The sequence below is a fragment of the Nyctereutes procyonoides genome, unplaced genomic scaffold (genome assembly GCF_905146905.1).
Source record: "Nyctereutes procyonoides isolate TBG_1078 unplaced genomic scaffold, NYPRO_anot_genome, whole genome shotgun sequence".
Lineage (NCBI taxonomy): Eukaryota > Metazoa > Chordata > Mammalia > Carnivora > Canidae > Nyctereutes > Nyctereutes procyonoides.
The window spans coordinates 46,918,696-46,939,257 of NW_026575140.1; the positions used below are offsets into that span (position 1 = coordinate 46,918,696).

Below are 20,562 nucleotides of genomic sequence, written 5' to 3' on the forward strand. Positions count from 1 at the left end.
CATTATGCTCCCTGCATGGAGCCTGCTTCTCCCTCTGCCTGTGTCTCTCTGTCTCTCATGAATAAATAAATAAAATCTTTTAAAAAATGAAAGGTGGGACGCCTGGGGACACCATGGTGGCTCAGCGGTTGAGCGTCTGCCTTTGGCTCAGGGAGTGATCCTAGGATCCGGGATCCAGCCCTGTATCAGGCTCCGAAGGAGCCTGCTTCTCTCTCTGCCTGTGTCTCTGCTGTTCTCTGTGTGTCTCTCATGAACAAATAAATCTTTTTTAAAAATTGGGGGGTGTCACCTGAATGGCTCAGTTGGTTAAGTGTCTGCCCTCAGCTCAGGTCACCAGGTCATGGTCTTGGAGTCCTGGGATCAAGCCCCAGGTCGGGCTGTCTGCTCAGTAAGGGGTCTGCTTCTCTCTCTGCCTCTTCCCCTACTCGAGCTCTCCCCCCTCCTCCAGCAAATTAATAAATAAAAATCTTTTAAAAAACTGTTCTTAAGAATAATCTGTGGTTTCCATATATTAACAAAGGAAAATGTTCACAGTTTATTGTTAAAAGGGAAAAAACCCACTACAAAACAGTGGTTATGATCTGATTACATTTTTGTTAGAGAAAAGTCTGTGTGCAGAGCTCCAGGTGAGCAGGAGTTTCATCCACCTTATTTGTTACTGTTCTCAGCACACACAGGAGTGACTCACTAAACACTGAATGAGCAAGTGAATGAATGAGTGAGTGAAGGCCGGATGTCTAGGACACGCAGCCAACCTGTGAGCATGGTGGACTTTGGAGGTAGGTTTCCGAGGGGCTTTTATACTGTTGAGATTTTTTTGGTTTATTCTGAAACTTTTAAATGAGCACCCCTTGTGCATCTAGTCAGGAAAGAAGAGCAGTGAAGGCATCCCACCCACCCCACCCACACTTGTTCCACGCAGGCCTGGCAGAGATGAGGTCCTGGGGGTTAGCTAAGGCTGTGGGAAGGAAGGGGAGGCCCAGAGAAGGCCTGTGACTGGCTGAGGGTCTCACAGTGGGGCCCAGATGGACGAGCCAGGCCTGCTCAACCTCCAACGCCAGGAAGTTTGAATGCTTGGTGAGGTTACTTGTACCCATCAACTCCATTTCACAGATAAGGAAACTGAGGCCCAGGGGTATGAGTTAGAGGGGCTAAGAGCACAGGTCCGGAGACAGACTGGCTCAGATTCTAAATCGGTCATTTTACCCCGGGAGTCTCCTCCTCATGAAGCTTCAGTCCCCCTGGCCTACGCACTGCAGTGGCGGGGGAGGGGGGGCTCACGCCCACGAGCTACCTGTGACAACCGCAGATCTTAGCACTGGCCATTGTTGCCACTGCTTGCAGTGGTGGAAGGGTCCCCTGCCTCTCAGCTTTCCTTTCCATGGTCCACCCCTGACAAATGAGGCAGGAGCTTCCTCACAGCTGAGGTCATTATGCAGTTCCATGGAATGCTCCGGAACCTTGGAAAGGAACAGACTGCTGACATGCATAGCACCCTGGGCACATCACAAAGATGTCATGTCAACTGACAGAGGCAGACACAGCCACATACTGTATGATTCCATTTCTATGACATGCTGGAAAAGGCAAGAGAAGAAGGGCAGAGAACAAATCAGAGGTGGGAGAGGTTAAAAGGGGCTCAGAGGACTTGGGAGGATGATAAAACTTTCATTCCTTGGTTGGGGGGAAGCTATGGGAGGGTATACATTTGTCAAAACTATACCCTGAAAGGCTCATTTTTTACTATGTATGAATATGATCTGAAACTTTTTCAATTAAAAAAAAAAAACCCAAAACAAAAACCTCAGCCATGATGGGTACGTTGGGCTTCATTTTACTATTCAATGTATTTACATCTACCGTATGCTTGAAATTTTCCAATATTAAGAAGAAAAGGAAAAAACCTAAGACTGCATCCCTGATCTGCTCAAAATGTTCCCATAGCTCGGTCCTGGCTCAAACTAAAAGCCAAAGGCCCCACTGTGGCCAGTGAGGATCCTCAATCTATCCCCCAGGCCCTTCAGCCTCACCCCTCTCCCCAGCTCACTATGCCCTAGCCCCACTTGCCTCAATGTGTTTTTAAACATACCTCAGGGCCTTTGCACTGGCTATTGTCTCTGCCTGGACCACTTTTCCCCACAACATTGCCTGACTCACTTTCTTACCTCCTTCAAATCTTAAGAGACCCCAAGTCATTTGAGGCATATCCTGGCAACCCTGTGAAATTTCCTTCAGAAGCATGCCCCATTTCCCTCCCGGTTGAATCTCTGGGGCATTGGTCTCCATGAGATGAGCCATGTAGTTCTTTCTTTGCTTATTATCTCTCCCTCTGCTAGAATGTAAGCTCATAAAGGGCAAGGAGCTCAGTCTGTTTTGTGATATCCCCTTAGAATAGGGCCTGGCACACAGTAGGTGCTCAATACATATTTGTGAAATGAATAGGGCTCACTTCGGCAGCACATATGATATTTGCAAAATGAATTATTGACTGAATAAATAATATCCTCATCCATAGGACCTGGTCTCCATGTGGCCCCAGCAGTTCCCAGCCATAGGGTCTTTAAGCACCCCCAGCTCATCTACTGGGGTCACACTTTCATTCAGCAGCCCATCCCCGAGGTCTCCTTCATGGCCAGCATGCTCTAGGGGCAAAAGATAAAACAAATCCATTCAGCTTGGGGTGTGTTAACTGCTCACTTTACCTTTTATTAAGCTACTGCCTTGTTTCATAAAGGATTTCTGCAAGTTTTAAAGACCCAAGCAAGCTAATAGACATTACAACCCAGGAGAGAAAGAAAGGAGTCAAAAACAAGGTGGATCCTGGGCTTTTCCGCTAGGCCTCGTGTGCACTGGGTTCTGCCAAGGACTCATTCAGAGAGGAATCTCCCCTGGACCTAGGCTGACCAGGAAGCATCAATGAGGGCTTCCTGGAGGAAGTGATGTTTGAGCAACAACACAAGTAAAGGCCCAGAGTGGGAAACAGAATGGCCTGTTCATGGAATGCCCAGAACAAGCTCTTTGGAGAACAAAGAAGTCACCTGAGACGTATACGAGGTCACATCTTGCTTGCTCAGGATTGTGGCCAGCCCTGCCTCAGGTGAGGTCAAGGCCCTCTCTATCCCCAGAATCTGTCTCCTTGTACATAATGACTCACTCCTCAGCCTTGTTTTTGTTTGCAAACTCCATGATATAATGCACTCTTGTTAGAAAAAATTCTCCTACAGTATTCTCAGTACAAATATCTGGCAAAGGACCACAACAAGTTATGGGGAAAAAAAAACTCCCATAAATCAAAAAGAAGAAAAATGAATGGGCATAACATTTAAGCAGGTTCTCCATAAAACGAGCATCCAAGTAGCTAAGAATCATTTGACAAAGGCTGAACGCCATCAGTCGTCAGGAAAATGCAAATGTAAGCCATCGAAAGACCACTTCACACTTATCAGAATGGCTAAAGTTAAAAGGATGGCAACACCAAATGGAATTCTCAAGATTGTCATTAGGAGGAGTATAAAATGGTGCAAGCACTTTGGAAAAAGGTCTGGCAATTTCTCTTATACCTTCTATAAGATCCAGTATAGCACCCAACAGGAGTGCTACAGTAGGGACACCAAAAGAGGGTTCAAGACTGTGTTCAAAAGACGTGTTCAATATTTAGTCTAACAGTCAAAACCTGAAGGCAACACAAATGCCCACCAACAGGTGGGTGGAGAAATAAATGACGGTGGGGCACCTGGCTGGTTCACTCAGCATGTGACTCCTGATCTCAGGCTCTGGAGGTCAAGCCCCACCATGGGAGTGGAGCCTACTGTAAAAATGTAAATAAATTAATAATAATATTAATTAAATAATTATGGTATATGCACACAATGGAATACCTACCATTCAGCAATGAAAAAGATACACCAACATGAAAGAATCTCCTACATAAAATGTTGAGCAAAAGATACTGGACACTAAAAAGTGCCTACTGTATGATTATGTGAAGTTCTGGGAGAATCAAAGTAGTCAAGGACAGTGATTGGAAGGGAATGAGGGTAACCTCAAGTATTCTCTACTGTGAGTTGGGTAGTGGTCACGTGGGAATGAACCTCAAGCTTACATCTTAACAAACTAGTAAAGGGTAACCTGTAGTCCTGCTTTCCTAAGCAGCAGTGTTGGGAGGGGGCGCTGCTTTGGGTGTGAATCAGACGAGGGTTGGGGGAAGGCTGGTCAAGTCCCCTTTTGGAAAAGAAGTCTGCCAACACCCCCCACACACACCCCAACCCCCCACGGTCCTGTGAGTTGTTGAGAAAGTGTCTGCTCTCTTTCTGGAGCTCAGTTTCCCCATCTGTGGGGTGGATCCCAGGATCTCCAAAGCTCCCTCCTACGCTTCTGCCTCTTTTGGGGTGAGGCGACATTTCACCATCCGCCCTATCGCCCTATGGGCTACCCCAAACAAGGCTTCTCAGGTTTGACCCTCCTCACAGTCACACCAGCGTATAGGTGCCGCATCTGCAACATCAACCGTGCCCCTGCTGCTTATGAATTGCAGCTGTGTGCCTTGGGCCTCTATTCCTCATCTGTAAACTAGAGTCAAGCAGAACTATTTTCCAGGCTCGTGATAAGAATGTTCACTGAGCGCAGGTGTAGCTTACCAGGGCTTTGCCCCGCACCCGCTGCGCACACAGCAAGTGCTTAATAACTGGTGGCTTCGAGGGGAGGATTAGAGTTCCCCGTATATAGGTCGTTTCATGTTCTTGAGAAGGGGTCCGTGTAGGGGGCCCAAGTGGCTCGCGGGTCCAACGCAAGAGGGCACAGCGTCCCCGGGGCGGACGCGGCTCGCGTTGTTTTGTTTGGAGGGACGAGTGGCACGCGGCCAGGGAGGCGCTCGGCCCCTTTAAGAGTCGAATGGAATGTATCAAAACAGAAAGGCCGCGTGCCCATTGGCCGCGCGCCGCACGTGACCTCACAGCTGATTTCCTGGCCCCCCTCCTTTTTTTGTTGCTGCCGCCGCCGCGGCCGCCGCCGAGTGTCAGTTTCTGCGCCGCCGCCTGCGGTCCCCCGGCCGTCCCGCGGCCCCCCCCCCCCGCCGCCGCCGCCGCCGCCGCCCCGCGCACCTCTCCGCGCGTCCGGCCCCGCCGAGCGGGCTCGGCCCGAGGGTCCCGGCGGCCGCTGCCGGCGCTGCCCCGCGCGCAGATGGCGCACTCGGCGGCCGCCGTGCCGCTGGGCGCGCTGGAGCAGGGCTGCCCCATCCGCGTGGAGCACGACCGCCGGCGCCGCCAGTTCACCGTCCGGCTCAACGGTAACGCGGCGTCCGGCCCGCCCCCGCCTTTTGTCTGCGAGCGAGCGGGGCCCGCCGAGGCCGCCCCCTAGCTGGGGCGCGCGCCCTCGGCCCCGGGCCCGGGAGGGGCGTCGCGAGCGCGCGCCGCGGGGTGGCCTCCGCTGGGCCCCGCTCCGCTCCCGCTCCGCCCCGCGCTCCGGGAGCAGGCCACGCGCTGTGCCCGCGGGCGAGGCGGGGGCGCGGCCGGCTCGCGGGGCTGGGGGGGAGGGGGCCCCGGGGCAGGCAGAGGTCCAAGCAGGGCCGGCCCGGGTCCTCCGCCGCCAGCACCCGGCTTCAGGCCGCAGGGGACCCGCACCTGCTCCAGCGCCGCCGTGTCCCGGTGTTGGACACCCCCTGGGGGCTGTTGTGGGAGTCCTGGAGAGTGAGTCCACCGAGACCTCCTGCCTCTCCCTGGTGGCCACACGGCTTCTGGCCGCCCCTGGGAACTTCAGCTTTTCTGCACCCGGGTTGGGGGCATCTCCTGGGCAGACCTGGGGTGAGGGAGAGAGGGGTGTCTGCTTCACGGGGGGGGGGAGGTGCGATAGAGGGAAAGGTGTCACCATCGGTCCGTTGGCTCTGAGACTTTGGCCAAGTGACCTCCACTGTGTGCCCCGGTTTATCCATCTCTACAATGGGAGTGACACCAGTGCACACCTGTCCCCTGGTTGGAGGGACAAAATGCTGTAATAATGAGAGTAAAGAAGCCTTAGAATAGCCCTGGCAGAGCAAGTGCTGCTCTACTGATGGTGGTTTTGAAAACCAGAAAGCAAAGTGTTCATTTCCTGTAAAGAAAGTTTCCACCACTTACTAGCCCGTGCCTGCTAAGAGGTCTGAGGGGACAGAAAATAGAATGATAAGATCTAGGATCACGAGCTCTCTATGCACCCCCTCTCTGCATTAATAACTTTTTCCTCCATCCCAGCTGGGCCCCCCCAGCGGCGGTGTCCAAGCCAGAAGGGCCCTCAGAGGCCATTGTGCCCATTTCTGACAAGGGAAGACAGAGGCTTGGCAAAGGGAGAGGCTCGCCTGAGGCCAGGCAGTGAGTTGGCAGAGCTGGGATAGGATCCCCCCTGGTGTGAGCCCTGGAGCTGGACTTATCCAGCCTGTACTTGCACGGGAAGTCAGGAGGGGCTGGGGCAGGGACAAGGACGGACCGCATCCCTGCTACAACATCCCCTTCATGTGGGCATTCTCACCCCACGTTACGGATGAGTAAACTGAGTTTTGAACGGTAGGGGAGGAGTGACCCCCAAAGTGCCAGAGCTCAAGCCCAGGCCCGACTGACCAGGCACCATGTTCTTTCCGTGTGGACGCAAGTCCTTCCACCACTGTGGTGCTCACTGTGGTCCAGGTGACCTTGACACTCCAGTTGGCCACTTGTGTGGAGGTTCCTTGTGGCTTTTCACAGCTTCTTTTCTGAGGTTCCAGGGAGGCCTGTGTTTCCCTAGGGGCTCAGGAGGTTCCTCTGCACAGTCAGAATGTTTGGGGTTTTCCTTTTTGTTGCCAGTCAGTCCAGCCAAAGGACACCCCTCCAGGATTGGCAATGGTCAAGGCTGGATGTGCCTAGCCGTATTTCTAACCTTGTCTCCTGCCCTTCCCTGAATGGCTAACTCCATCATGGACTGGGGCTCCCCAGCCAAGCCCAGGGAGCAGTGGGAGCTTCTGTCCAGCCTGGGAGGGGGGTCTGGCTGTGTATATGGGGAGTAGGGTGAGAGCATCCGTGTCTGGGCCTGGGCCTTTCCTCAGCTGCAGAGGGTAACGTCCTGCCATAGAGCCCTCCGAACAGCAGGGCAGGCCCTGGAGACTGGCTCAGGGTGCCTACCGAGAGAGGTGAATGCTCAGCCTGAGAGCCAGAGCAGCCTCTGGGGCCATCCCCCTGGCAGAGCTGTACCGATGAGTTTCTAGCGAGCTCCGCTTGTGGGCGATGGCAGAGGCTGAGCCACTACATCCGAGTCCTTGCGTCCCGGGCGGGTTCTGGGCAAGGGGGGGGTGGGGAGTGAGGGGAAACTGCTCTTCCTGTTTTATAGATGAGGATCCCGAGATACAGGGAAGTGACTGGCTTGCTCAGGGTCTTGTACTCAGAGGTGGGAGAACTGGGATCCCTCACACAGGCCATTATTGAGTGCCTACTGTGTGCCAAACATTGTTCTAGGTGCTGAGTACTGGTAGGCTGACAGTCTAGATGGGCGGTGGACAATACATGAAGTTTCAAGTGTCCTAGAAGGCAAGGGCCTGGTTAGGCAAAGGCTGCTGGCTAGAATCCAGGGTCCAGGAGGGCCACTCTGGGAACGTGCCAGTTACTTAAAGATTTAAAGGAGGCAAGAAGGGAGAGCTCCAGCAGAAAGAGCATTCCATGTGGAGGAGGCAGCAAGACCGAAGGCCCTGTATGTCATAGGTGGGGACACCAGGGCACACAGCCAGTAGGCATCTAAGGCAGCACTGAGCCCCTGTCCCTGGGAAGTCCCTCCTTGGCCTTAGCTCTGACCTCCCAGCCAGGGCTGAGTGTCCCACGTGTTGCAGGGAGGAAGGTCATCTGGGTCCTAGAATCCTGGTGCTTTCTGCATGCTCCCTGATCCCCAACCCTGGGGCAGGGTAAGCCCTGACTTCCAGTCCCAGCTCTGCCGAGTGACCTCAGGCCAGCCAGTCCTGACACCTCTGTGTCCCAGGCACTTACCTGTCCCTCCTGGGACACTTGCTACACCCTCCTGGACCTCAGAATCACCTTGAGATCATGAACTGTAACTAGTTTTGAGAACAGTTAAAGCTGCTCCACTAGTGAGGGCCCTGCCCTGGGTTTCTCCACTCTGGTACTCTCCACCCAGCCCCAACTCAGCCCCAAAGTCCCCGGGGAAGTTATCAGGAGAAGCGGTCACTGAGAAATTGTCTTCCCTGGCAGGTGGGAGGAGGAACCAGGACTCTGCTTGGTCCGGAGGCCCCCAATGGCCAGCACCAACCCCCTTGCTAGTGAGCTGGGAGTTCTTGGCAGCTCACCAAACCCCGCCCAGAGAAGGGTCTGGGGCCTGAGCAGGTGACAAGGACAGCTTGGCAAAGGCTGGGGCAGGTCAGGAGCTGGGCGAGCTTGAGGAACAGCAAGGCCAGTGTGGCTGGCCCGGGGCCCTGACAGAGGACATGCGGGATCCAGTGGGTGGATGCAGGGAAGCCGACAAGGCAGCCAGAAGGGAGTGCCTGTGGAGATGTGAGCAGTGGCCAGATTGCAGGCACGTTGTGAAGATCATGTCCGTGGACCTATTCAAGGGTCAGATCAGAGTCTGAGATGAAGGCCAGGCACAGAGGACCTTGAGGATCTTGGCCTGAGTCACGGGAGGATGGCCATGTCCTAGGGCTCTCCAGGGCAGTTTGGTAGGGTGAGGGGGATCAGGCTGTGTCAGGTAGGGGGGTTGGGACAAGGTGACCTGCGCTGCCCTGCTAACCCGAGGTGCTGGGCCACAGAGCAGGTGCCCCAGGACTGTGCACTAGGGGTCTGGCTCCTCAGCCTAGAATGCTGTGGCCTGGCCAGTGGGAGGGTTCATTATAGAGCTTTTCCCTCACACGTAGCCTATGCCCACCCTGGTGACCCAGATGGCCTTTAAGTACCTCTTACAGCCAGAAAACTCAAAGTGAGCTCAGCCCCACATGCTGCCAGGTTGTGTGACTGCCTCTCAGAGTCTCCATTTCCCCATCTGTAAACAGGGCTGTGAGAATCTCACCCACTTTGTAAGATTGTGGTAAGGCATAGTGTATGGAGAGAGCTGAGCACAGGACTGCCTGTTGCAGCGCCCCATAGGGGTGAGCTGCCTTTCGTCTCCCTGAAGGCCAGCCTGGGAAAGCCAGGACCCCCGCTCCTGCAGGACCCTCCTACTGCTCTCCCTCCCTCATTCGGGTTCAGCTCTGCCCGCTTACTGATCCTTGAACATTCTACCTCAGGGCCTTTGCACATGCTGTTCTTGCCACCTGGACAGCTCATCCTCCACATCTCCTTTTGGATCATTCACCTTCTCCAGGTCTTTGCTCAAAAGAGGCCTCCCTGTAGACTCTAAGATGGCAACCCTCCCCCCTTCTCTGCTGTATTCCAGCTTATCACCTTCAGGTTTCGATTATTATCACAGTATTATCTGTTTTCCTCCATGAAGGAAGGTGTAGTCAGTTTTCTTCACAGCTGCATGCACAGCACTCAGAACCCTGCCTGACACAGCCCTCCATGAGTTTTGGGGTACTTCAGTGGCCTGGGCATGCAGGCAGCAGCTCCATCAGTGACTGGTGACCAGCTCAGGCCCAAAATAGCCTCCTGATCTCTGCCCTCCTGTACTGGGTGAGGTGAATTCACGCCCTGGGACAGAGGCAGGAGCCAAGAACCAAGTCCCAAGGTGCAGGGGGCCAGCTGGGGCAGGTGGCAGAGGAGGCCATAGCCGGACCCTGGCCACATGGCTCCACTGGAGCTCCAGGGAGAGGCAGAAAGCCGCCCACCTGGGACTGGAGCGTCCTGCAGCGTCCGGCTTGCTGTGAGACGCTGGTCTGGTCATTGAGATCTCTTGGCCTGTCAGCCTTCCACACTTGCCAGGGGCTGGGAGCCCAGGCAGCAGTTAGGGATGCATTCTCTAGGATGCTTTAAGTTCAAGCACATGAAAGACCGTTGGCCTTAAAGATTTTAGGGCAGCCCCGGTGGCTTGGCAGTTTAGTGCTGCCTTCAGCCCAGGGAGTGATCCTGGAGACCTGGGATCAAGTCCCATGTCGGGCTCCCTGCATGGAGCCGGCTTCTCCCTCTGCCTGTGTCTCTGCCCCCCCCCCCACCCCGTGTATTTCTCGTAAATAAAAAAATAATTTAAAAAAATCTTTAAAGATTCTAAAAAGATGCTTGGCATCTCCATGCTCTCTTTTAGAGCCAGTGAATTGTGTTTTCTAACCTCAGGGCCTTGCCGTTGACCCTGTCCTGTCTGTCCCTCCCTCGGCCACCACCTCAACTCAGAGGTTTTCTTGGAGGATCCCTGGGACTGCCTTGGGCTACATGGCCCCGTCTCGCCCCCAACCTGCTTTTTTCTTTCCTTCGTACACTTTCTGAAATTTTAGACCGTGGAGTTGTCCTCACCCTGTCTTTCTCTCACTTACCATGTCCAGGTCACAGGCATGGCTACGCCCTCACACCACCGGCAGAGCCCGGTGCCTTCCCGCCCCCTGCCTCCACCTGGCCACAGCCTTGGTCCGTCCTAACTCACCTGGCTGGTGCGGCCGCCGTCTCATTGGTCTCCCTGTTCCTGCCCGGGTCCCCACTCGCAGCGGCCAGAAGGATCCCTGAAGTCATGAGTCACCTCCTGCCCCTCCCCTGCTGAGGACCCTCCTATGGTTCCCAGCTCACAGGGATTTAAAGGCTCTGCCGGACCTGCTCCTGTCACGTCCCCACCCTCCTCACCCCCCACCCTCCCCTTTGCCCACACTGCTCTGGCCACCCCAGCCTCCTCACTGTCCCTCAAACACACCAGACCCCCGCTGCCTCGGAGCCTTTGCATTGGCTGTTCCCTCTGCCAAAACACGGTTCCCCAGACATCCTGTGACTGACTCCTTCTCCTTCCTCTCTCTACCCAGCACTCCCTCTGCCCCTGCCCCACCCCTGGCCACACTACACATTGACTTGCTTTTCTTGTTTATTCTGTCTCCCCTTTTAGTCCATTCCAGGAGGGCAAGGCTCTTTGTTTGGCTTGTTTGTAGCTGAGTCTCAGTACCAGAAACAGTGCCTGGGGCTCAGTAAACATCTGTCAGGTGGAACGGATGGATACAGGGACGGATGGACAGAGAGGACAGCTAGGTAGTGGGTGGCGGGGTGGGTGGATGAGTGGGCAGACGGCTGGAGGCATGTGGAGAATGATGAACACCGCAAAGGCTCATGTGGTGCTCAGTGTACTCTAGGCAGTGCTCCCAGCATCTTGTAGAGATGACTCCTTTAATCTTCTAAACACTGTGAGGAATGCTTTATTATATCCCCACTTTATGGGTAAGGAAACTGAGGCACAGGGAGGTCATTCAGAGTCCAACTCCAGTACTCAGGTTCCACATCCCTAGCCCTCCGTTTGCCTGATTAAGCCCCAAGAGCCTCCAGGGCCTCACCTGTTCTCCACCCTCCCTCCACAGGATGTCACGACCGGGCTGTCCTGCTCTACGAGTACGTGGGCAAGCGGATCGTGGACCTGCAGCACACTGAGGTCCCCGACGCCTACCGCGGGCGTGGCATTGCCAAGCACCTTGCTAAGGTACCGCGGGCAGAGGGTGGGGAGGGGGCGCCGTCCTCTCGTTCAGCTAAACCAGAGCCCTGGGGGCTGAGCCAGGCCTGTTTCTTGGCCAAAGAGCAGATGGGCGCCCACTTGCCAACAACTTACTGCTGGGAGTGGACAGTCGGCCGGCCACACACTCTGCCCTCCCCTGGCTCCTCTGGGGTGGGTGGTGGTGGTTCTGGGCTAAGGCCTGGGGTTCCATGGAGCTCAGCTTACAGGGCCACCGACACCTGTATGTCAGGAGCTCACCGGCTGGGCCCAGCACCCAGAATATAATTCTTAGGTGCTCAGTAAACCTTTACTGAGTGAGTAGATAAGCGAAGGTCCAAGTACGTGACTTGTGTCCCATTCCCTGCCCCTGAGGCCTCCATCCCCACAGCGCCTCCAGCCAAGGCTGGCTGCAGAGCAGGTTTGGGCTTAATGCAGGGAAGTACAGCCCAGAACAGAGAATGGCCTTCCACTCATGCCTCTGAGGGCTGCACCAGGCCCATCGTGTTCCTCCCCGGCCTGCTCTAGCCACCTCCACCCCCGCCTTGAGCCTCTGTCGCTCTGCTGCCCTCTGCCCTGAAGCAGCCACTGCCACCAGGACCAGCAGCTCGTGCCCATGTCTGGAAGACAAAGTGACCTTCTTCCTTTACATGGGATCAGCCTCTGCACTGCTCTGGGGGGCTGTCCCATATTGCCTCTGTGGGAACTCAGAGAGTCACTGACCTGGGGAGAGGGGAGGTGGGCCATGGAGCTGGGGAGCCCTGGCTGGCCATGGGACCCACCGCAGGCCCTGTCTGGGGCTCCCCTGAGCCCCACCTGCTGAGGGCATGGAGGTGCTTGCTGTGTGGCCTCTGACTGCCGCCTTCTGGGGCCTTGAGTTTCTTTTTCTGTGAAATGGGACAATAGACTGGAATCTTGTCTCTCGAGGGTCTCAGGGTGTGAGCCCCAAGGTGGGGTGTGGACGGTGAGACGCAGCAAGGCCTACTCGGGCGTGTGGAGCTGGAGGTTCAGACTGGCCGACATGTAAGCACAGGGTCCCTGGTAGGCGCTCGGTACATGCTGCGCCCCTCTCATCAGACCTGCCAACCCTACCCAGGCTGTCCTTCACTTTGTTGTAGCAGACGTTTATTAAACACCAGCTGTGTGCAGGCATCCTGCAAGGTGCCGGAGGGCAGGGAGTGCACTGGGCACACCCTTGCTCTCCAGGGCCTGAGCACCTTCCTGAGAACAGCCACGGGTGCGAGGAGCGCCACCTGCTGGCACCCTCATCGCTCCCCCCCATGATCGGCTTCAGGAGCCCTAAAATGCCCACACTGACCTCTGCTAGGTGTAGGGAGCCCTGGGGGTTGTGGGAGCCACAGGCGCCCCTCACCCAGCCAGAGGGTGAGGTTCCAGGACCAGGCATCAAATGAGTGGCCACATGAAGATGAGAGAAAAGGAGCCATAGGCAGCAAGCACCTTGTGAGTGCAGAGGCGATGAGATAGGATGGGAGGGTGTGCTGGGTGCCAGGCCTCGCAGGTGGGGTGTGGGACAGGCAGGACATGGCATGGGGTCAGGTGTTCTTTGGTTTCATGCCCACCTGATGCTGTGCCAGATGCACAGGGCTGCGGCCCCTTGCTACTCAGTTCCCTGGCTGCCTGTGTGCAACCTGCCCTCCCAGGGCCTCGGGAGCCCCATCCTGGTTTATCTGCCTCAGTGTCATGTGGCCTCGGGCAGTTTTGCCAAAGCTTTCTGCCTCAGTTTCCCCTACTGTGAAAGGAGGGTGGCGGCAGCACCTCCCTCCTCCCGTGGCTGGCCAGATAGGACCCTTGGCCGGTACAGCCAGCTCCTGTCCTCGGAGGGACCAGACTGGGAGGTGTGGGGGCTGGGCTCGGGCGGCAGGCACTGACGGCTTCTCTCTCTGCCCCGGCCGCCAGGCTGCTCTGGACTTTGTAGTGGAGGAGGACCTGAAGGCCCATCTCACGTGCTGGTACATCCAGAAGTACGTCAAGGAGAACCCCCTGCCGCAGTACCTGGAGCGCCTGCAGCCGTAACCCCGGCCCCGTGGGGCAGGAGCCTCCATGCCAGACCTCTCCTCGCGGCCTTTGCCCGGCCCTCCGCGTGCTCTCAGGAAACCTGGTCCCCACTGGGGACAGACTCAGAGTTATTTTTGTAAGGACACTTCGTCGGTGGCCCTGGGAGGCCACTGGCCGACGATGGGCCATAGTCCAGCTCCCGTGGAGCAGGGGAGGCCAGGCAGCGGAGCTCCTGGCAGCTCCCCCTTGGCAGACGCCGGCTGGCTTCTCGGGAGGCCGCCCCAGCCATTCACGGGCAGGCTCGCGAGGGCCCACAGCCGGGTCTGCAATGCGGCCAGGGTCATCCCTGTGGCCAGTCCGGGTGCCACCTGCTCTTCCTGCTCTGTGATGGGCAGGAGGGCTGATTTGGGGCCCCCTCTGCTGCCACCTAGGGCTCTGTCCTTCGTGCAGATGACGAGGGGCTTCCCTAAGTGCAGAGGAGCAATAAGAAACCTCGTGTGCCAACCTCCCGGGGGCGTAGCACCAAGCCACGGCTGCCACCATGCAGCCGACACACATGCCCCAGGCTCTGGGGGGCAGGCCAAGGCGAGGGGTGGCCCTCCTTCATGTGCAAAGCCTGGGATGCACAGACTGGGCTCCCACCATGGCTCAACTGTGCACACGTGAGCACACATGCACACGCATAGACACGCAAAAGCGCACACACACGGGACACTGCAGGGCTGTGCATCAATGGAGTGGCAGGTGGAGGGGGCGCTGGGTGTTCTGTCCTTGGCACCCATGTCCTTAACTCCTTGCCATTGTCTGTCAGCTCTGCAGCACATCGCGGCCCTGTCCCCTTTGGCTGTCCTCCTGTCTCCCCACAGCCTGCAGCCAGCCCCGTAGGTGGCCCGAGCACTGGCAGCCACCCTCCCTTTGCTGGCCTCTTGGCTGCCCTGTGGGTGGGCTTTCTCAGAGAGGACCCTTTGGAGCTTAGGTGGGAGGGAGGCAAAGTGTCCTCAGAAAACTGTCCTCACCATCCAAGGGGAAGGAACGTTTCTGTGGAGGGGATTTCCTTTGTGGACATTGGGCATCAGAGCATCTTTCTTTCATGGCACGCTTACGGCTGGGCATCTTCTGTTGCCTGGCTGGGATCCCAGACCAACTTCCTTGGTAATGGCCCTGGAGGTGCACACCGGCACCCTCTGTCCTGCAGGCCTTATGAGCTGGGTAGGGCTCGGGGTCCTGACCACCTGTGCCCTACTTCCCACAAGAATCAAGTCCATGCCTCCCTCCCTGTGGGGCTGGAGGGAGACCCTGGAGGCAGAGCCCCTGTAGGGCTGAGACAAAAGTTAACAGCACAGCGCTCAGGGTAGCGTGGCCCCTCCAGGCCTCCAGCTGGGGTGGGCTTGGGGAGGCATGTGTGATGGGGCTGGCGACCCCTCCTTTTCTCTGCTTTGCTGTAGCAGGCCTTGGCTTGGGTTGCCTTTCCACTCACCTCTTCCCTCTGGGTCTCGGCACCAAGCTCACCACAACCACCAGGCCAGCTTGGCCGCCCATCTCAGATGTTTGCACAGACACCTTCCCACCCAGCGGTAGGAACACTTAGATCAGGACGCCTGACAGCCTACCTGTGTGTGGGGGGGGGGGTCCCTGAGCCCCAGAGCCCCAGAGAGGCAGTGTCTTCAGCATCCCCACTCCCATGTGCTAGCTCCCAACCCTGCTCTGGCCTCTAAGAATTCTCCTCCCCAAGGGCTGGGGGCACCTCTCACCTTCCCACCATGCTCCTCAGTTCTGTTTGCAAAGGGCTATTCTGAGGAGCCAGAGAAGCCCCTGGGCCTCCACTGTGCTGGGAGTCCCTGGCCAGGAGTAACTGGCACAAGTAGGTTCTGTTGCTGAGTCCCCTCCAAGCTGGGGGTTTCCCCTCCCTGGCACAACTCAAAGAAAGGGGGTTGTTGGCCTGAGCGTGGACAGATGGGCCAGTCTGGGGTCTGGGCCTTCTCCCTCTGGCTCCTGGGGCAGTGGGATTATGAGTCCCCTTCCTTTCCCACTCCCCACCCACACATGCCTTCCCAAGGTCAAACACAGACTCAGTCATGAAAACTCCACAGTAGCTCAGAAACCCGTGGCCTGCAGAATGATGGGAACCAGCTCCAGGAGCGTACTGGGCCCCAGCACCCTCCCAGACCATCCATGGGAGGGTGCCCTACAAGCAGTAGCACATGGGACCCCAGAGAGGTCCCCAGGGCAAGCAGGGTTTACAGGAACAGAGAGCCACGTGGCACGGAGAGAGCAGGCCTGTCCTGGTCCTCAATGTGTCCACCTGTGTTCTTACCGCAGGTGACGTGCCATACCTGGCCAGCAGACACACAAAACACTTACTACTTGAACCAGGAGATACGCAGGGTCTTGGGGGACTGGTATCAGCCCTGGGCTGGGGAATGGCTTGTCCCCAGTTCCTGCAGGAGCACCCTGGAGCCTGCCCACCTCCCAGCTGCCTTAAAGTATTGCTGACCCCACTGCAGTGGCCAGCCTGGCCCTAAATCTCCAGCAGGGCCTTAGGGCAGCGACAGCCTGCCCTCTCAAGGCCCCAGAGCCCCCAGCCCACCTCCACCAGCCTCCCCACCCCCTGGTGCTACTCTGCCTGGCGGTCCAGCCTCACCCCCACCGTCCCTGGATGCTCCAGGAGCCCTTCCTCCGCAGGCAGGTCACGTGGGCCACCCGCAGGGGCAGGGGGATGCTCGGGGATCCCACCCTGGCCTCCCTTCCAGCAGAGTGCCCCAAAGGCCCTGCATTCTCCTGCCACATCTTGCTTTGTGGGTTTCCTTCTCTTGCCCAGTCAAAATAGGTGGTAACTCATGTGCCTTTCCTACTCAGGACCTGTTCCAGGTGGCGCCTGGGCCAAGGCTGGTCTTCAGACCTGCTCCCGTTGTTACTTCTCAAACTCCTCAACAGATTGCATGGCATACATTTCAATAAAAGGTGTGACCTAGTGCTCTGGCTTCCAGAAGTGGCACAGGGGTGCTCAGGCCAGGGGGCCGTTCCCCCCACACCGTGGTGCTCTGTCCTCTACCCCCAACGTCCCTGTGCCGGTCTGATCACTGCCCCCCCCTTTCCTGAGGAAGAGAGAAGTTCAGGGTCAGGAGCCATGGGCATGAGTAAGGAGGGGAGAAGGCAGGCTTGGCAGGCACCCTCTGCTCTTCCATCCCCTGTCCCTGGCAGCAAAGCCCCCATTTCCTGGTCAGGAAGGCGAGGCTCTGATGGGCCCCGGGGGCCTGGCTGAGGTCTCCCAGCCGGACAGCTGTGGCATCAGGGTCTGGGGACTTGGCCATCCTTTCCCTTGTTGCAGCTCCCCCTCCTGAGGCTGCAGCCATGCTCTCAGCATGCAGCCCGCAAAGCAGGGGAATGAGGTTTGCCAGGAAGAGGCTGTGATGTCCTGTCCCGTCCCGTCTCAGCCGTTGCCCTTAGACCTGCTCCTCTCCCCACTAAAGAGCCTTCCCTTGGGGCTTCTGGTGCAGTGGAGAGATGCGGGCTCCCATGTAGGCCTGTGGGGGGGGGGAGCAGGAGGCTATGCCCTGTGCTTGAGGGCATGTGGCCACTGCATGTGTGTCTCCCTCCCTACCCCCCAGGCCACGGCCCAGGGAGGGGGACCCCTGCATGGGGAATTTCCTAGTTTACACTCAAGATGACGGCGCTACCCCAAACGACAGGAGACTGGGCACTGCGGTCACCAGGCCTTTCGAAATCTTGTTTGGCTTCTCATGGCACTGCCATGAGATCCCAGTTCTTAGGCCTACTTCACAGATGGAGAAACTGAGGCCCAGAATGGGGCAGGGAGGTCGTCACTAGGCTGCAGAGCACAGGACCCACACCTCGCTGGTTGTCTCAGTCCTGCAGCCACAGGACATCAGAGAGGGGCTTTCCTGGCTGCCAAGGATGCTCCGAGCCAAGTCTACAGCTTCCGTTCTGCTGACCCCGCTGCAGCCCCAGCATCCAGCCCACACGGTGGCATTTGGAGCTGTCTGTCGTCTGTCCGGTGACTGGAGACAGCAGCCAATGGGTCTCTGAGCTCTGGCTTCAGGAGGCACCTCCACCCCCAACACCACTCCCTGAAACTAGGGGAGATGTTAAGTAGCAATCTTGCCACCATGGAGTGCTGTGAACCCCCAGGGTCTCCCCTGACCCCAGGGGGCAGTGAGGTCATGACTGCCCCAGCCCAGTTAGATCACACAAGCAAGCCTGGTGCCTGTGTTCGAGGGACTGTTCCCTTGGAGGCCGTCGCTCTGACCCAGAATGACATGGGTTCCTGTAGAGTTAGGAAAATGCAAACTGCACCAGGTGCTACAAATGGGATTTAGTGCAGGGGACTGGTTACCAAATTGTGGGAAGGAGCAGAAGGGCAAGCACAAGAAGGTGACCCAAACGTTGGGAAGTGCAGGAAGCTGCTGTGACACGAGTGGGGGCACAGTGTCACAGCAAGCCATGATCACTGGGCCTCTGCTAGGACCTCGCTGCCTGGATAAAGCCTGGAGTGCATGTGCCCACCCATCGCTGCTGCCATGGCCACTGAAAACACCCCAGGTCCAGAAACTTGCCCGCACAGTCTCCTAGCCTTGTGCCACTGCCCCCCTCGGGCAGAAGCGAACGGGCAGCCACTGCTAAGGGCTCTGCGGAGTGTGGCTTGCAGGCATCTCTTCCCGGTATGATCCGTGGATGCCCCCAGACAAGTAGTCGGGATGAGATATTCCTGCCAGCTAGGGGCAGGACATCTGATGTCATGCCCATCTGTCTACACCAATGGCTGAAGCTGGCCAGCATGATAGAGAATGACTGCTCCCGGTGCCAGACCAACCCAGAATGGCTGTTGGAATGGCAACTCATGTTTGGAGGCACTCAGTCTTCATGATGCTGGTGCGTCACGGGCTGGGGTGTCCTGAGCTTGTTGTAGGTGAAAGGGGACACTTGCAGGCCGTGAATCAGGTTTGGGTGGGAGATCTGTGGGTGAGATTCAGCAATCTTCTGAATTAGGGAGAGGGTGGAACACATGAGGTCAGAGGAGGATCCTTCAAGAGGATTCTATCAAAAGGCACTTCACAGGCAGCCAGAGTGGCTCAGCGGTTTGGCGCTTCCTTCAGCCGAGGATGTGATCCTGGGGTCCCGGGATCGAGTCCCATGTAGGGCTCCTTGTGTGGAGCCTGCTTCTCCCTCTGCCCGTGTCTCTGCCTCTCTCTCTCTGTGTGTCTCTCATGAATAAATGAATAAAATCTTTAAAACAAAACAAAACAAAAAAAAGCACTTCACGATGAAGTCACATGTTAGATGTGGAAAGATGCTGAGATGGAACGTGAATAAGCCTCTCCATGGTTATTCTGGAATTTAGAATAAGGAGAGTCGGGGAGAAAAGAATTTACCAGTGTTTTATCTGCTAAGACCAACCAGGCCAATTAAAGGTATGAACTAGGTCATTCAAATTTCCCAAGCTGCCTGTGAAGGGAGAGTCTTCCTCTTACGTGTGGAGACCCTGCAGTTCAGAAGGCCAATCCCATTGCCCCGTGCAGTACCCATTATGTATTCAGTGAAGATATAGGGGTGACCAAGGCAGATGGAGCTCCATCTTCAGGGGACCCTGCACCCAGTAAGAAGACTGTGACAGGGCTACTGGTGTACCCAGGCAAGGCGCCCACCCCAATGCAGAGGGCCCTGGAAGGCTCTCTTGAGGAAGGAATATCTAGATTGAAAGCTAAAAGGTAGGTGGGCTTTTTATAGGAATCAGCACACAGGGCCCATATGAAATGGTCCCCGTGGCCTCTGACCTCAGCTCACACCACTCTAGCCACACAGGCCTCCCTGCTGTTCCTCATACCCGTGAGGTCACTTCCACCCCAGAGCCTTTTCATGTGCTGTTCTATCGGCACAGGATGCTCTTCTCCCAGTCATCCTTGGGTCTCCCTCCGTGGCCTCCTTCAAGTGTGTACCCAACTGTCACTTCTCACTGAGGTCGCCTTTCCCAGATCCCACCCTGCCTTTAAGTTGCTACCCACCCCTCCTGATTCCCTTACTCTGCTCTAGTTTTTTAATCTTTGCTTTCTTCTTACATATTATCTAATGGATTTATGTTAGCTTATTTATTATGTGTTGTCTGCATCTCACTGCTAGAGTACAAGCCCCATGAAGGCAGTAGTTTGTTCGTTTTCCATTTTGCTCATTTCAGTATCCCCAGATCAGATCAGTGCCTGGCACAGATTTAAGGCTCAACTATACTTGTTGGATCGATGGACAGACAGATGGACAGGTAGATAAGTGGATGGAACAGCAATGGGAACGAAAGCTCTGGGTAGACTACACAGCACAAGTGAAGGCCCAGCAGTGAGGCAGCTGACGGCACCTCTTGACCTTGCATGTGTCTGAAAGCAAGAGAGTCAGGAAACAAGCGTGGAGAGGAGAGCAGAGCCAGGTGATGGGGAGCCTTGAGGTGTGTAGAGGCTGCCCACAGCCGTAGCTGTTGCCACTCATGGACGCACAGCTGGAACTAGCAGCCTCCCCACAGCTGGCGTGCCCCGGGTCTGAGTCCTTGCCAATGTAACATGTGTAGAAGTGAGGTGGGCTGTTTCTGGGCCCCGTCTTTCCCATCCACTGCTGGGTGCTGTCCATGGCAAGGCTCTGGGGGTCGTGAATCTGCTGGTAAAGAACACAGGTCCCTGAGCTGCGGCATGGACACAACCCCCTGCCAAAAACAAACCCTTCTTTTGGCTTGTTCCATGAGCAAGGAATCCATGCCTACAATGTTTTAAGCATTCTGCTTTTGGGGGTATGTATGTTACAACAGACAGTGCACTAACTCTAGGGTGCTTCTGTTCCTTAAAATCTGGTATTTGTAGCACTTGCTTGGCGGTGAGGCGGCAGGGCACACGGACATAGATACTGCAGAGTGGAAAGTTGGAGATCCACGCCATGCAGGGAAAGATGCAGAGCCAGCTCCTACTAAGCCTGTGGCTCCCAGAGCAATCCGAGACAAGC

General features: G+C 56.4%; 1 protein-coding gene across 1 annotated transcript; it reads left to right on the top strand.

Annotated features, from left to right (window-relative positions):
- The first annotated feature begins 5,094 nt into the window (after nt 1-5,094).
- NATD1 (N-acetyltransferase domain containing 1) lies at nt 5,095-16,540 on the top strand. The gene is made up of 3 exons (XM_055306448.1): nt 5,095-5,284; nt 11,423-11,541; nt 13,468-16,540. Exons 1-3 carry the CDS (start codon nt 5,179-5,181, stop codon nt 13,582-13,584), a joined length of 342 nt encoding a protein of 113 aa, XP_055162423.1. The 5' UTR covers nt 5,095-5,178; the 3' UTR covers nt 13,585-16,540.
- Nucleotides 16,541-20,562: the final 4,022 nt, after the last annotated feature.

Bases quoted from the DNA above. Each gene is read 5' to 3' on its own strand.
- NATD1 (XM_055306448.1), top strand. From the start codon at position 5,179: ATGGCGCACTCGGCGGCCGCCGTGCCGCTGGGCGCGCTGGAGCAGGGC. The intron at 5,285-11,422 runs GTAACGCGGCGT...CTCCCTCCACAG, and splicing joins GTTCACCGTCCGGCTCAACG to GATGTCACGACCGGGCTGTC. The intron at 11,542-13,467 runs GTACCGCGGGCA...CCCGGCCGCCAG, and splicing joins TTGCCAAGCACCTTGCTAAG to GCTGCTCTGGACTTTGTAGT.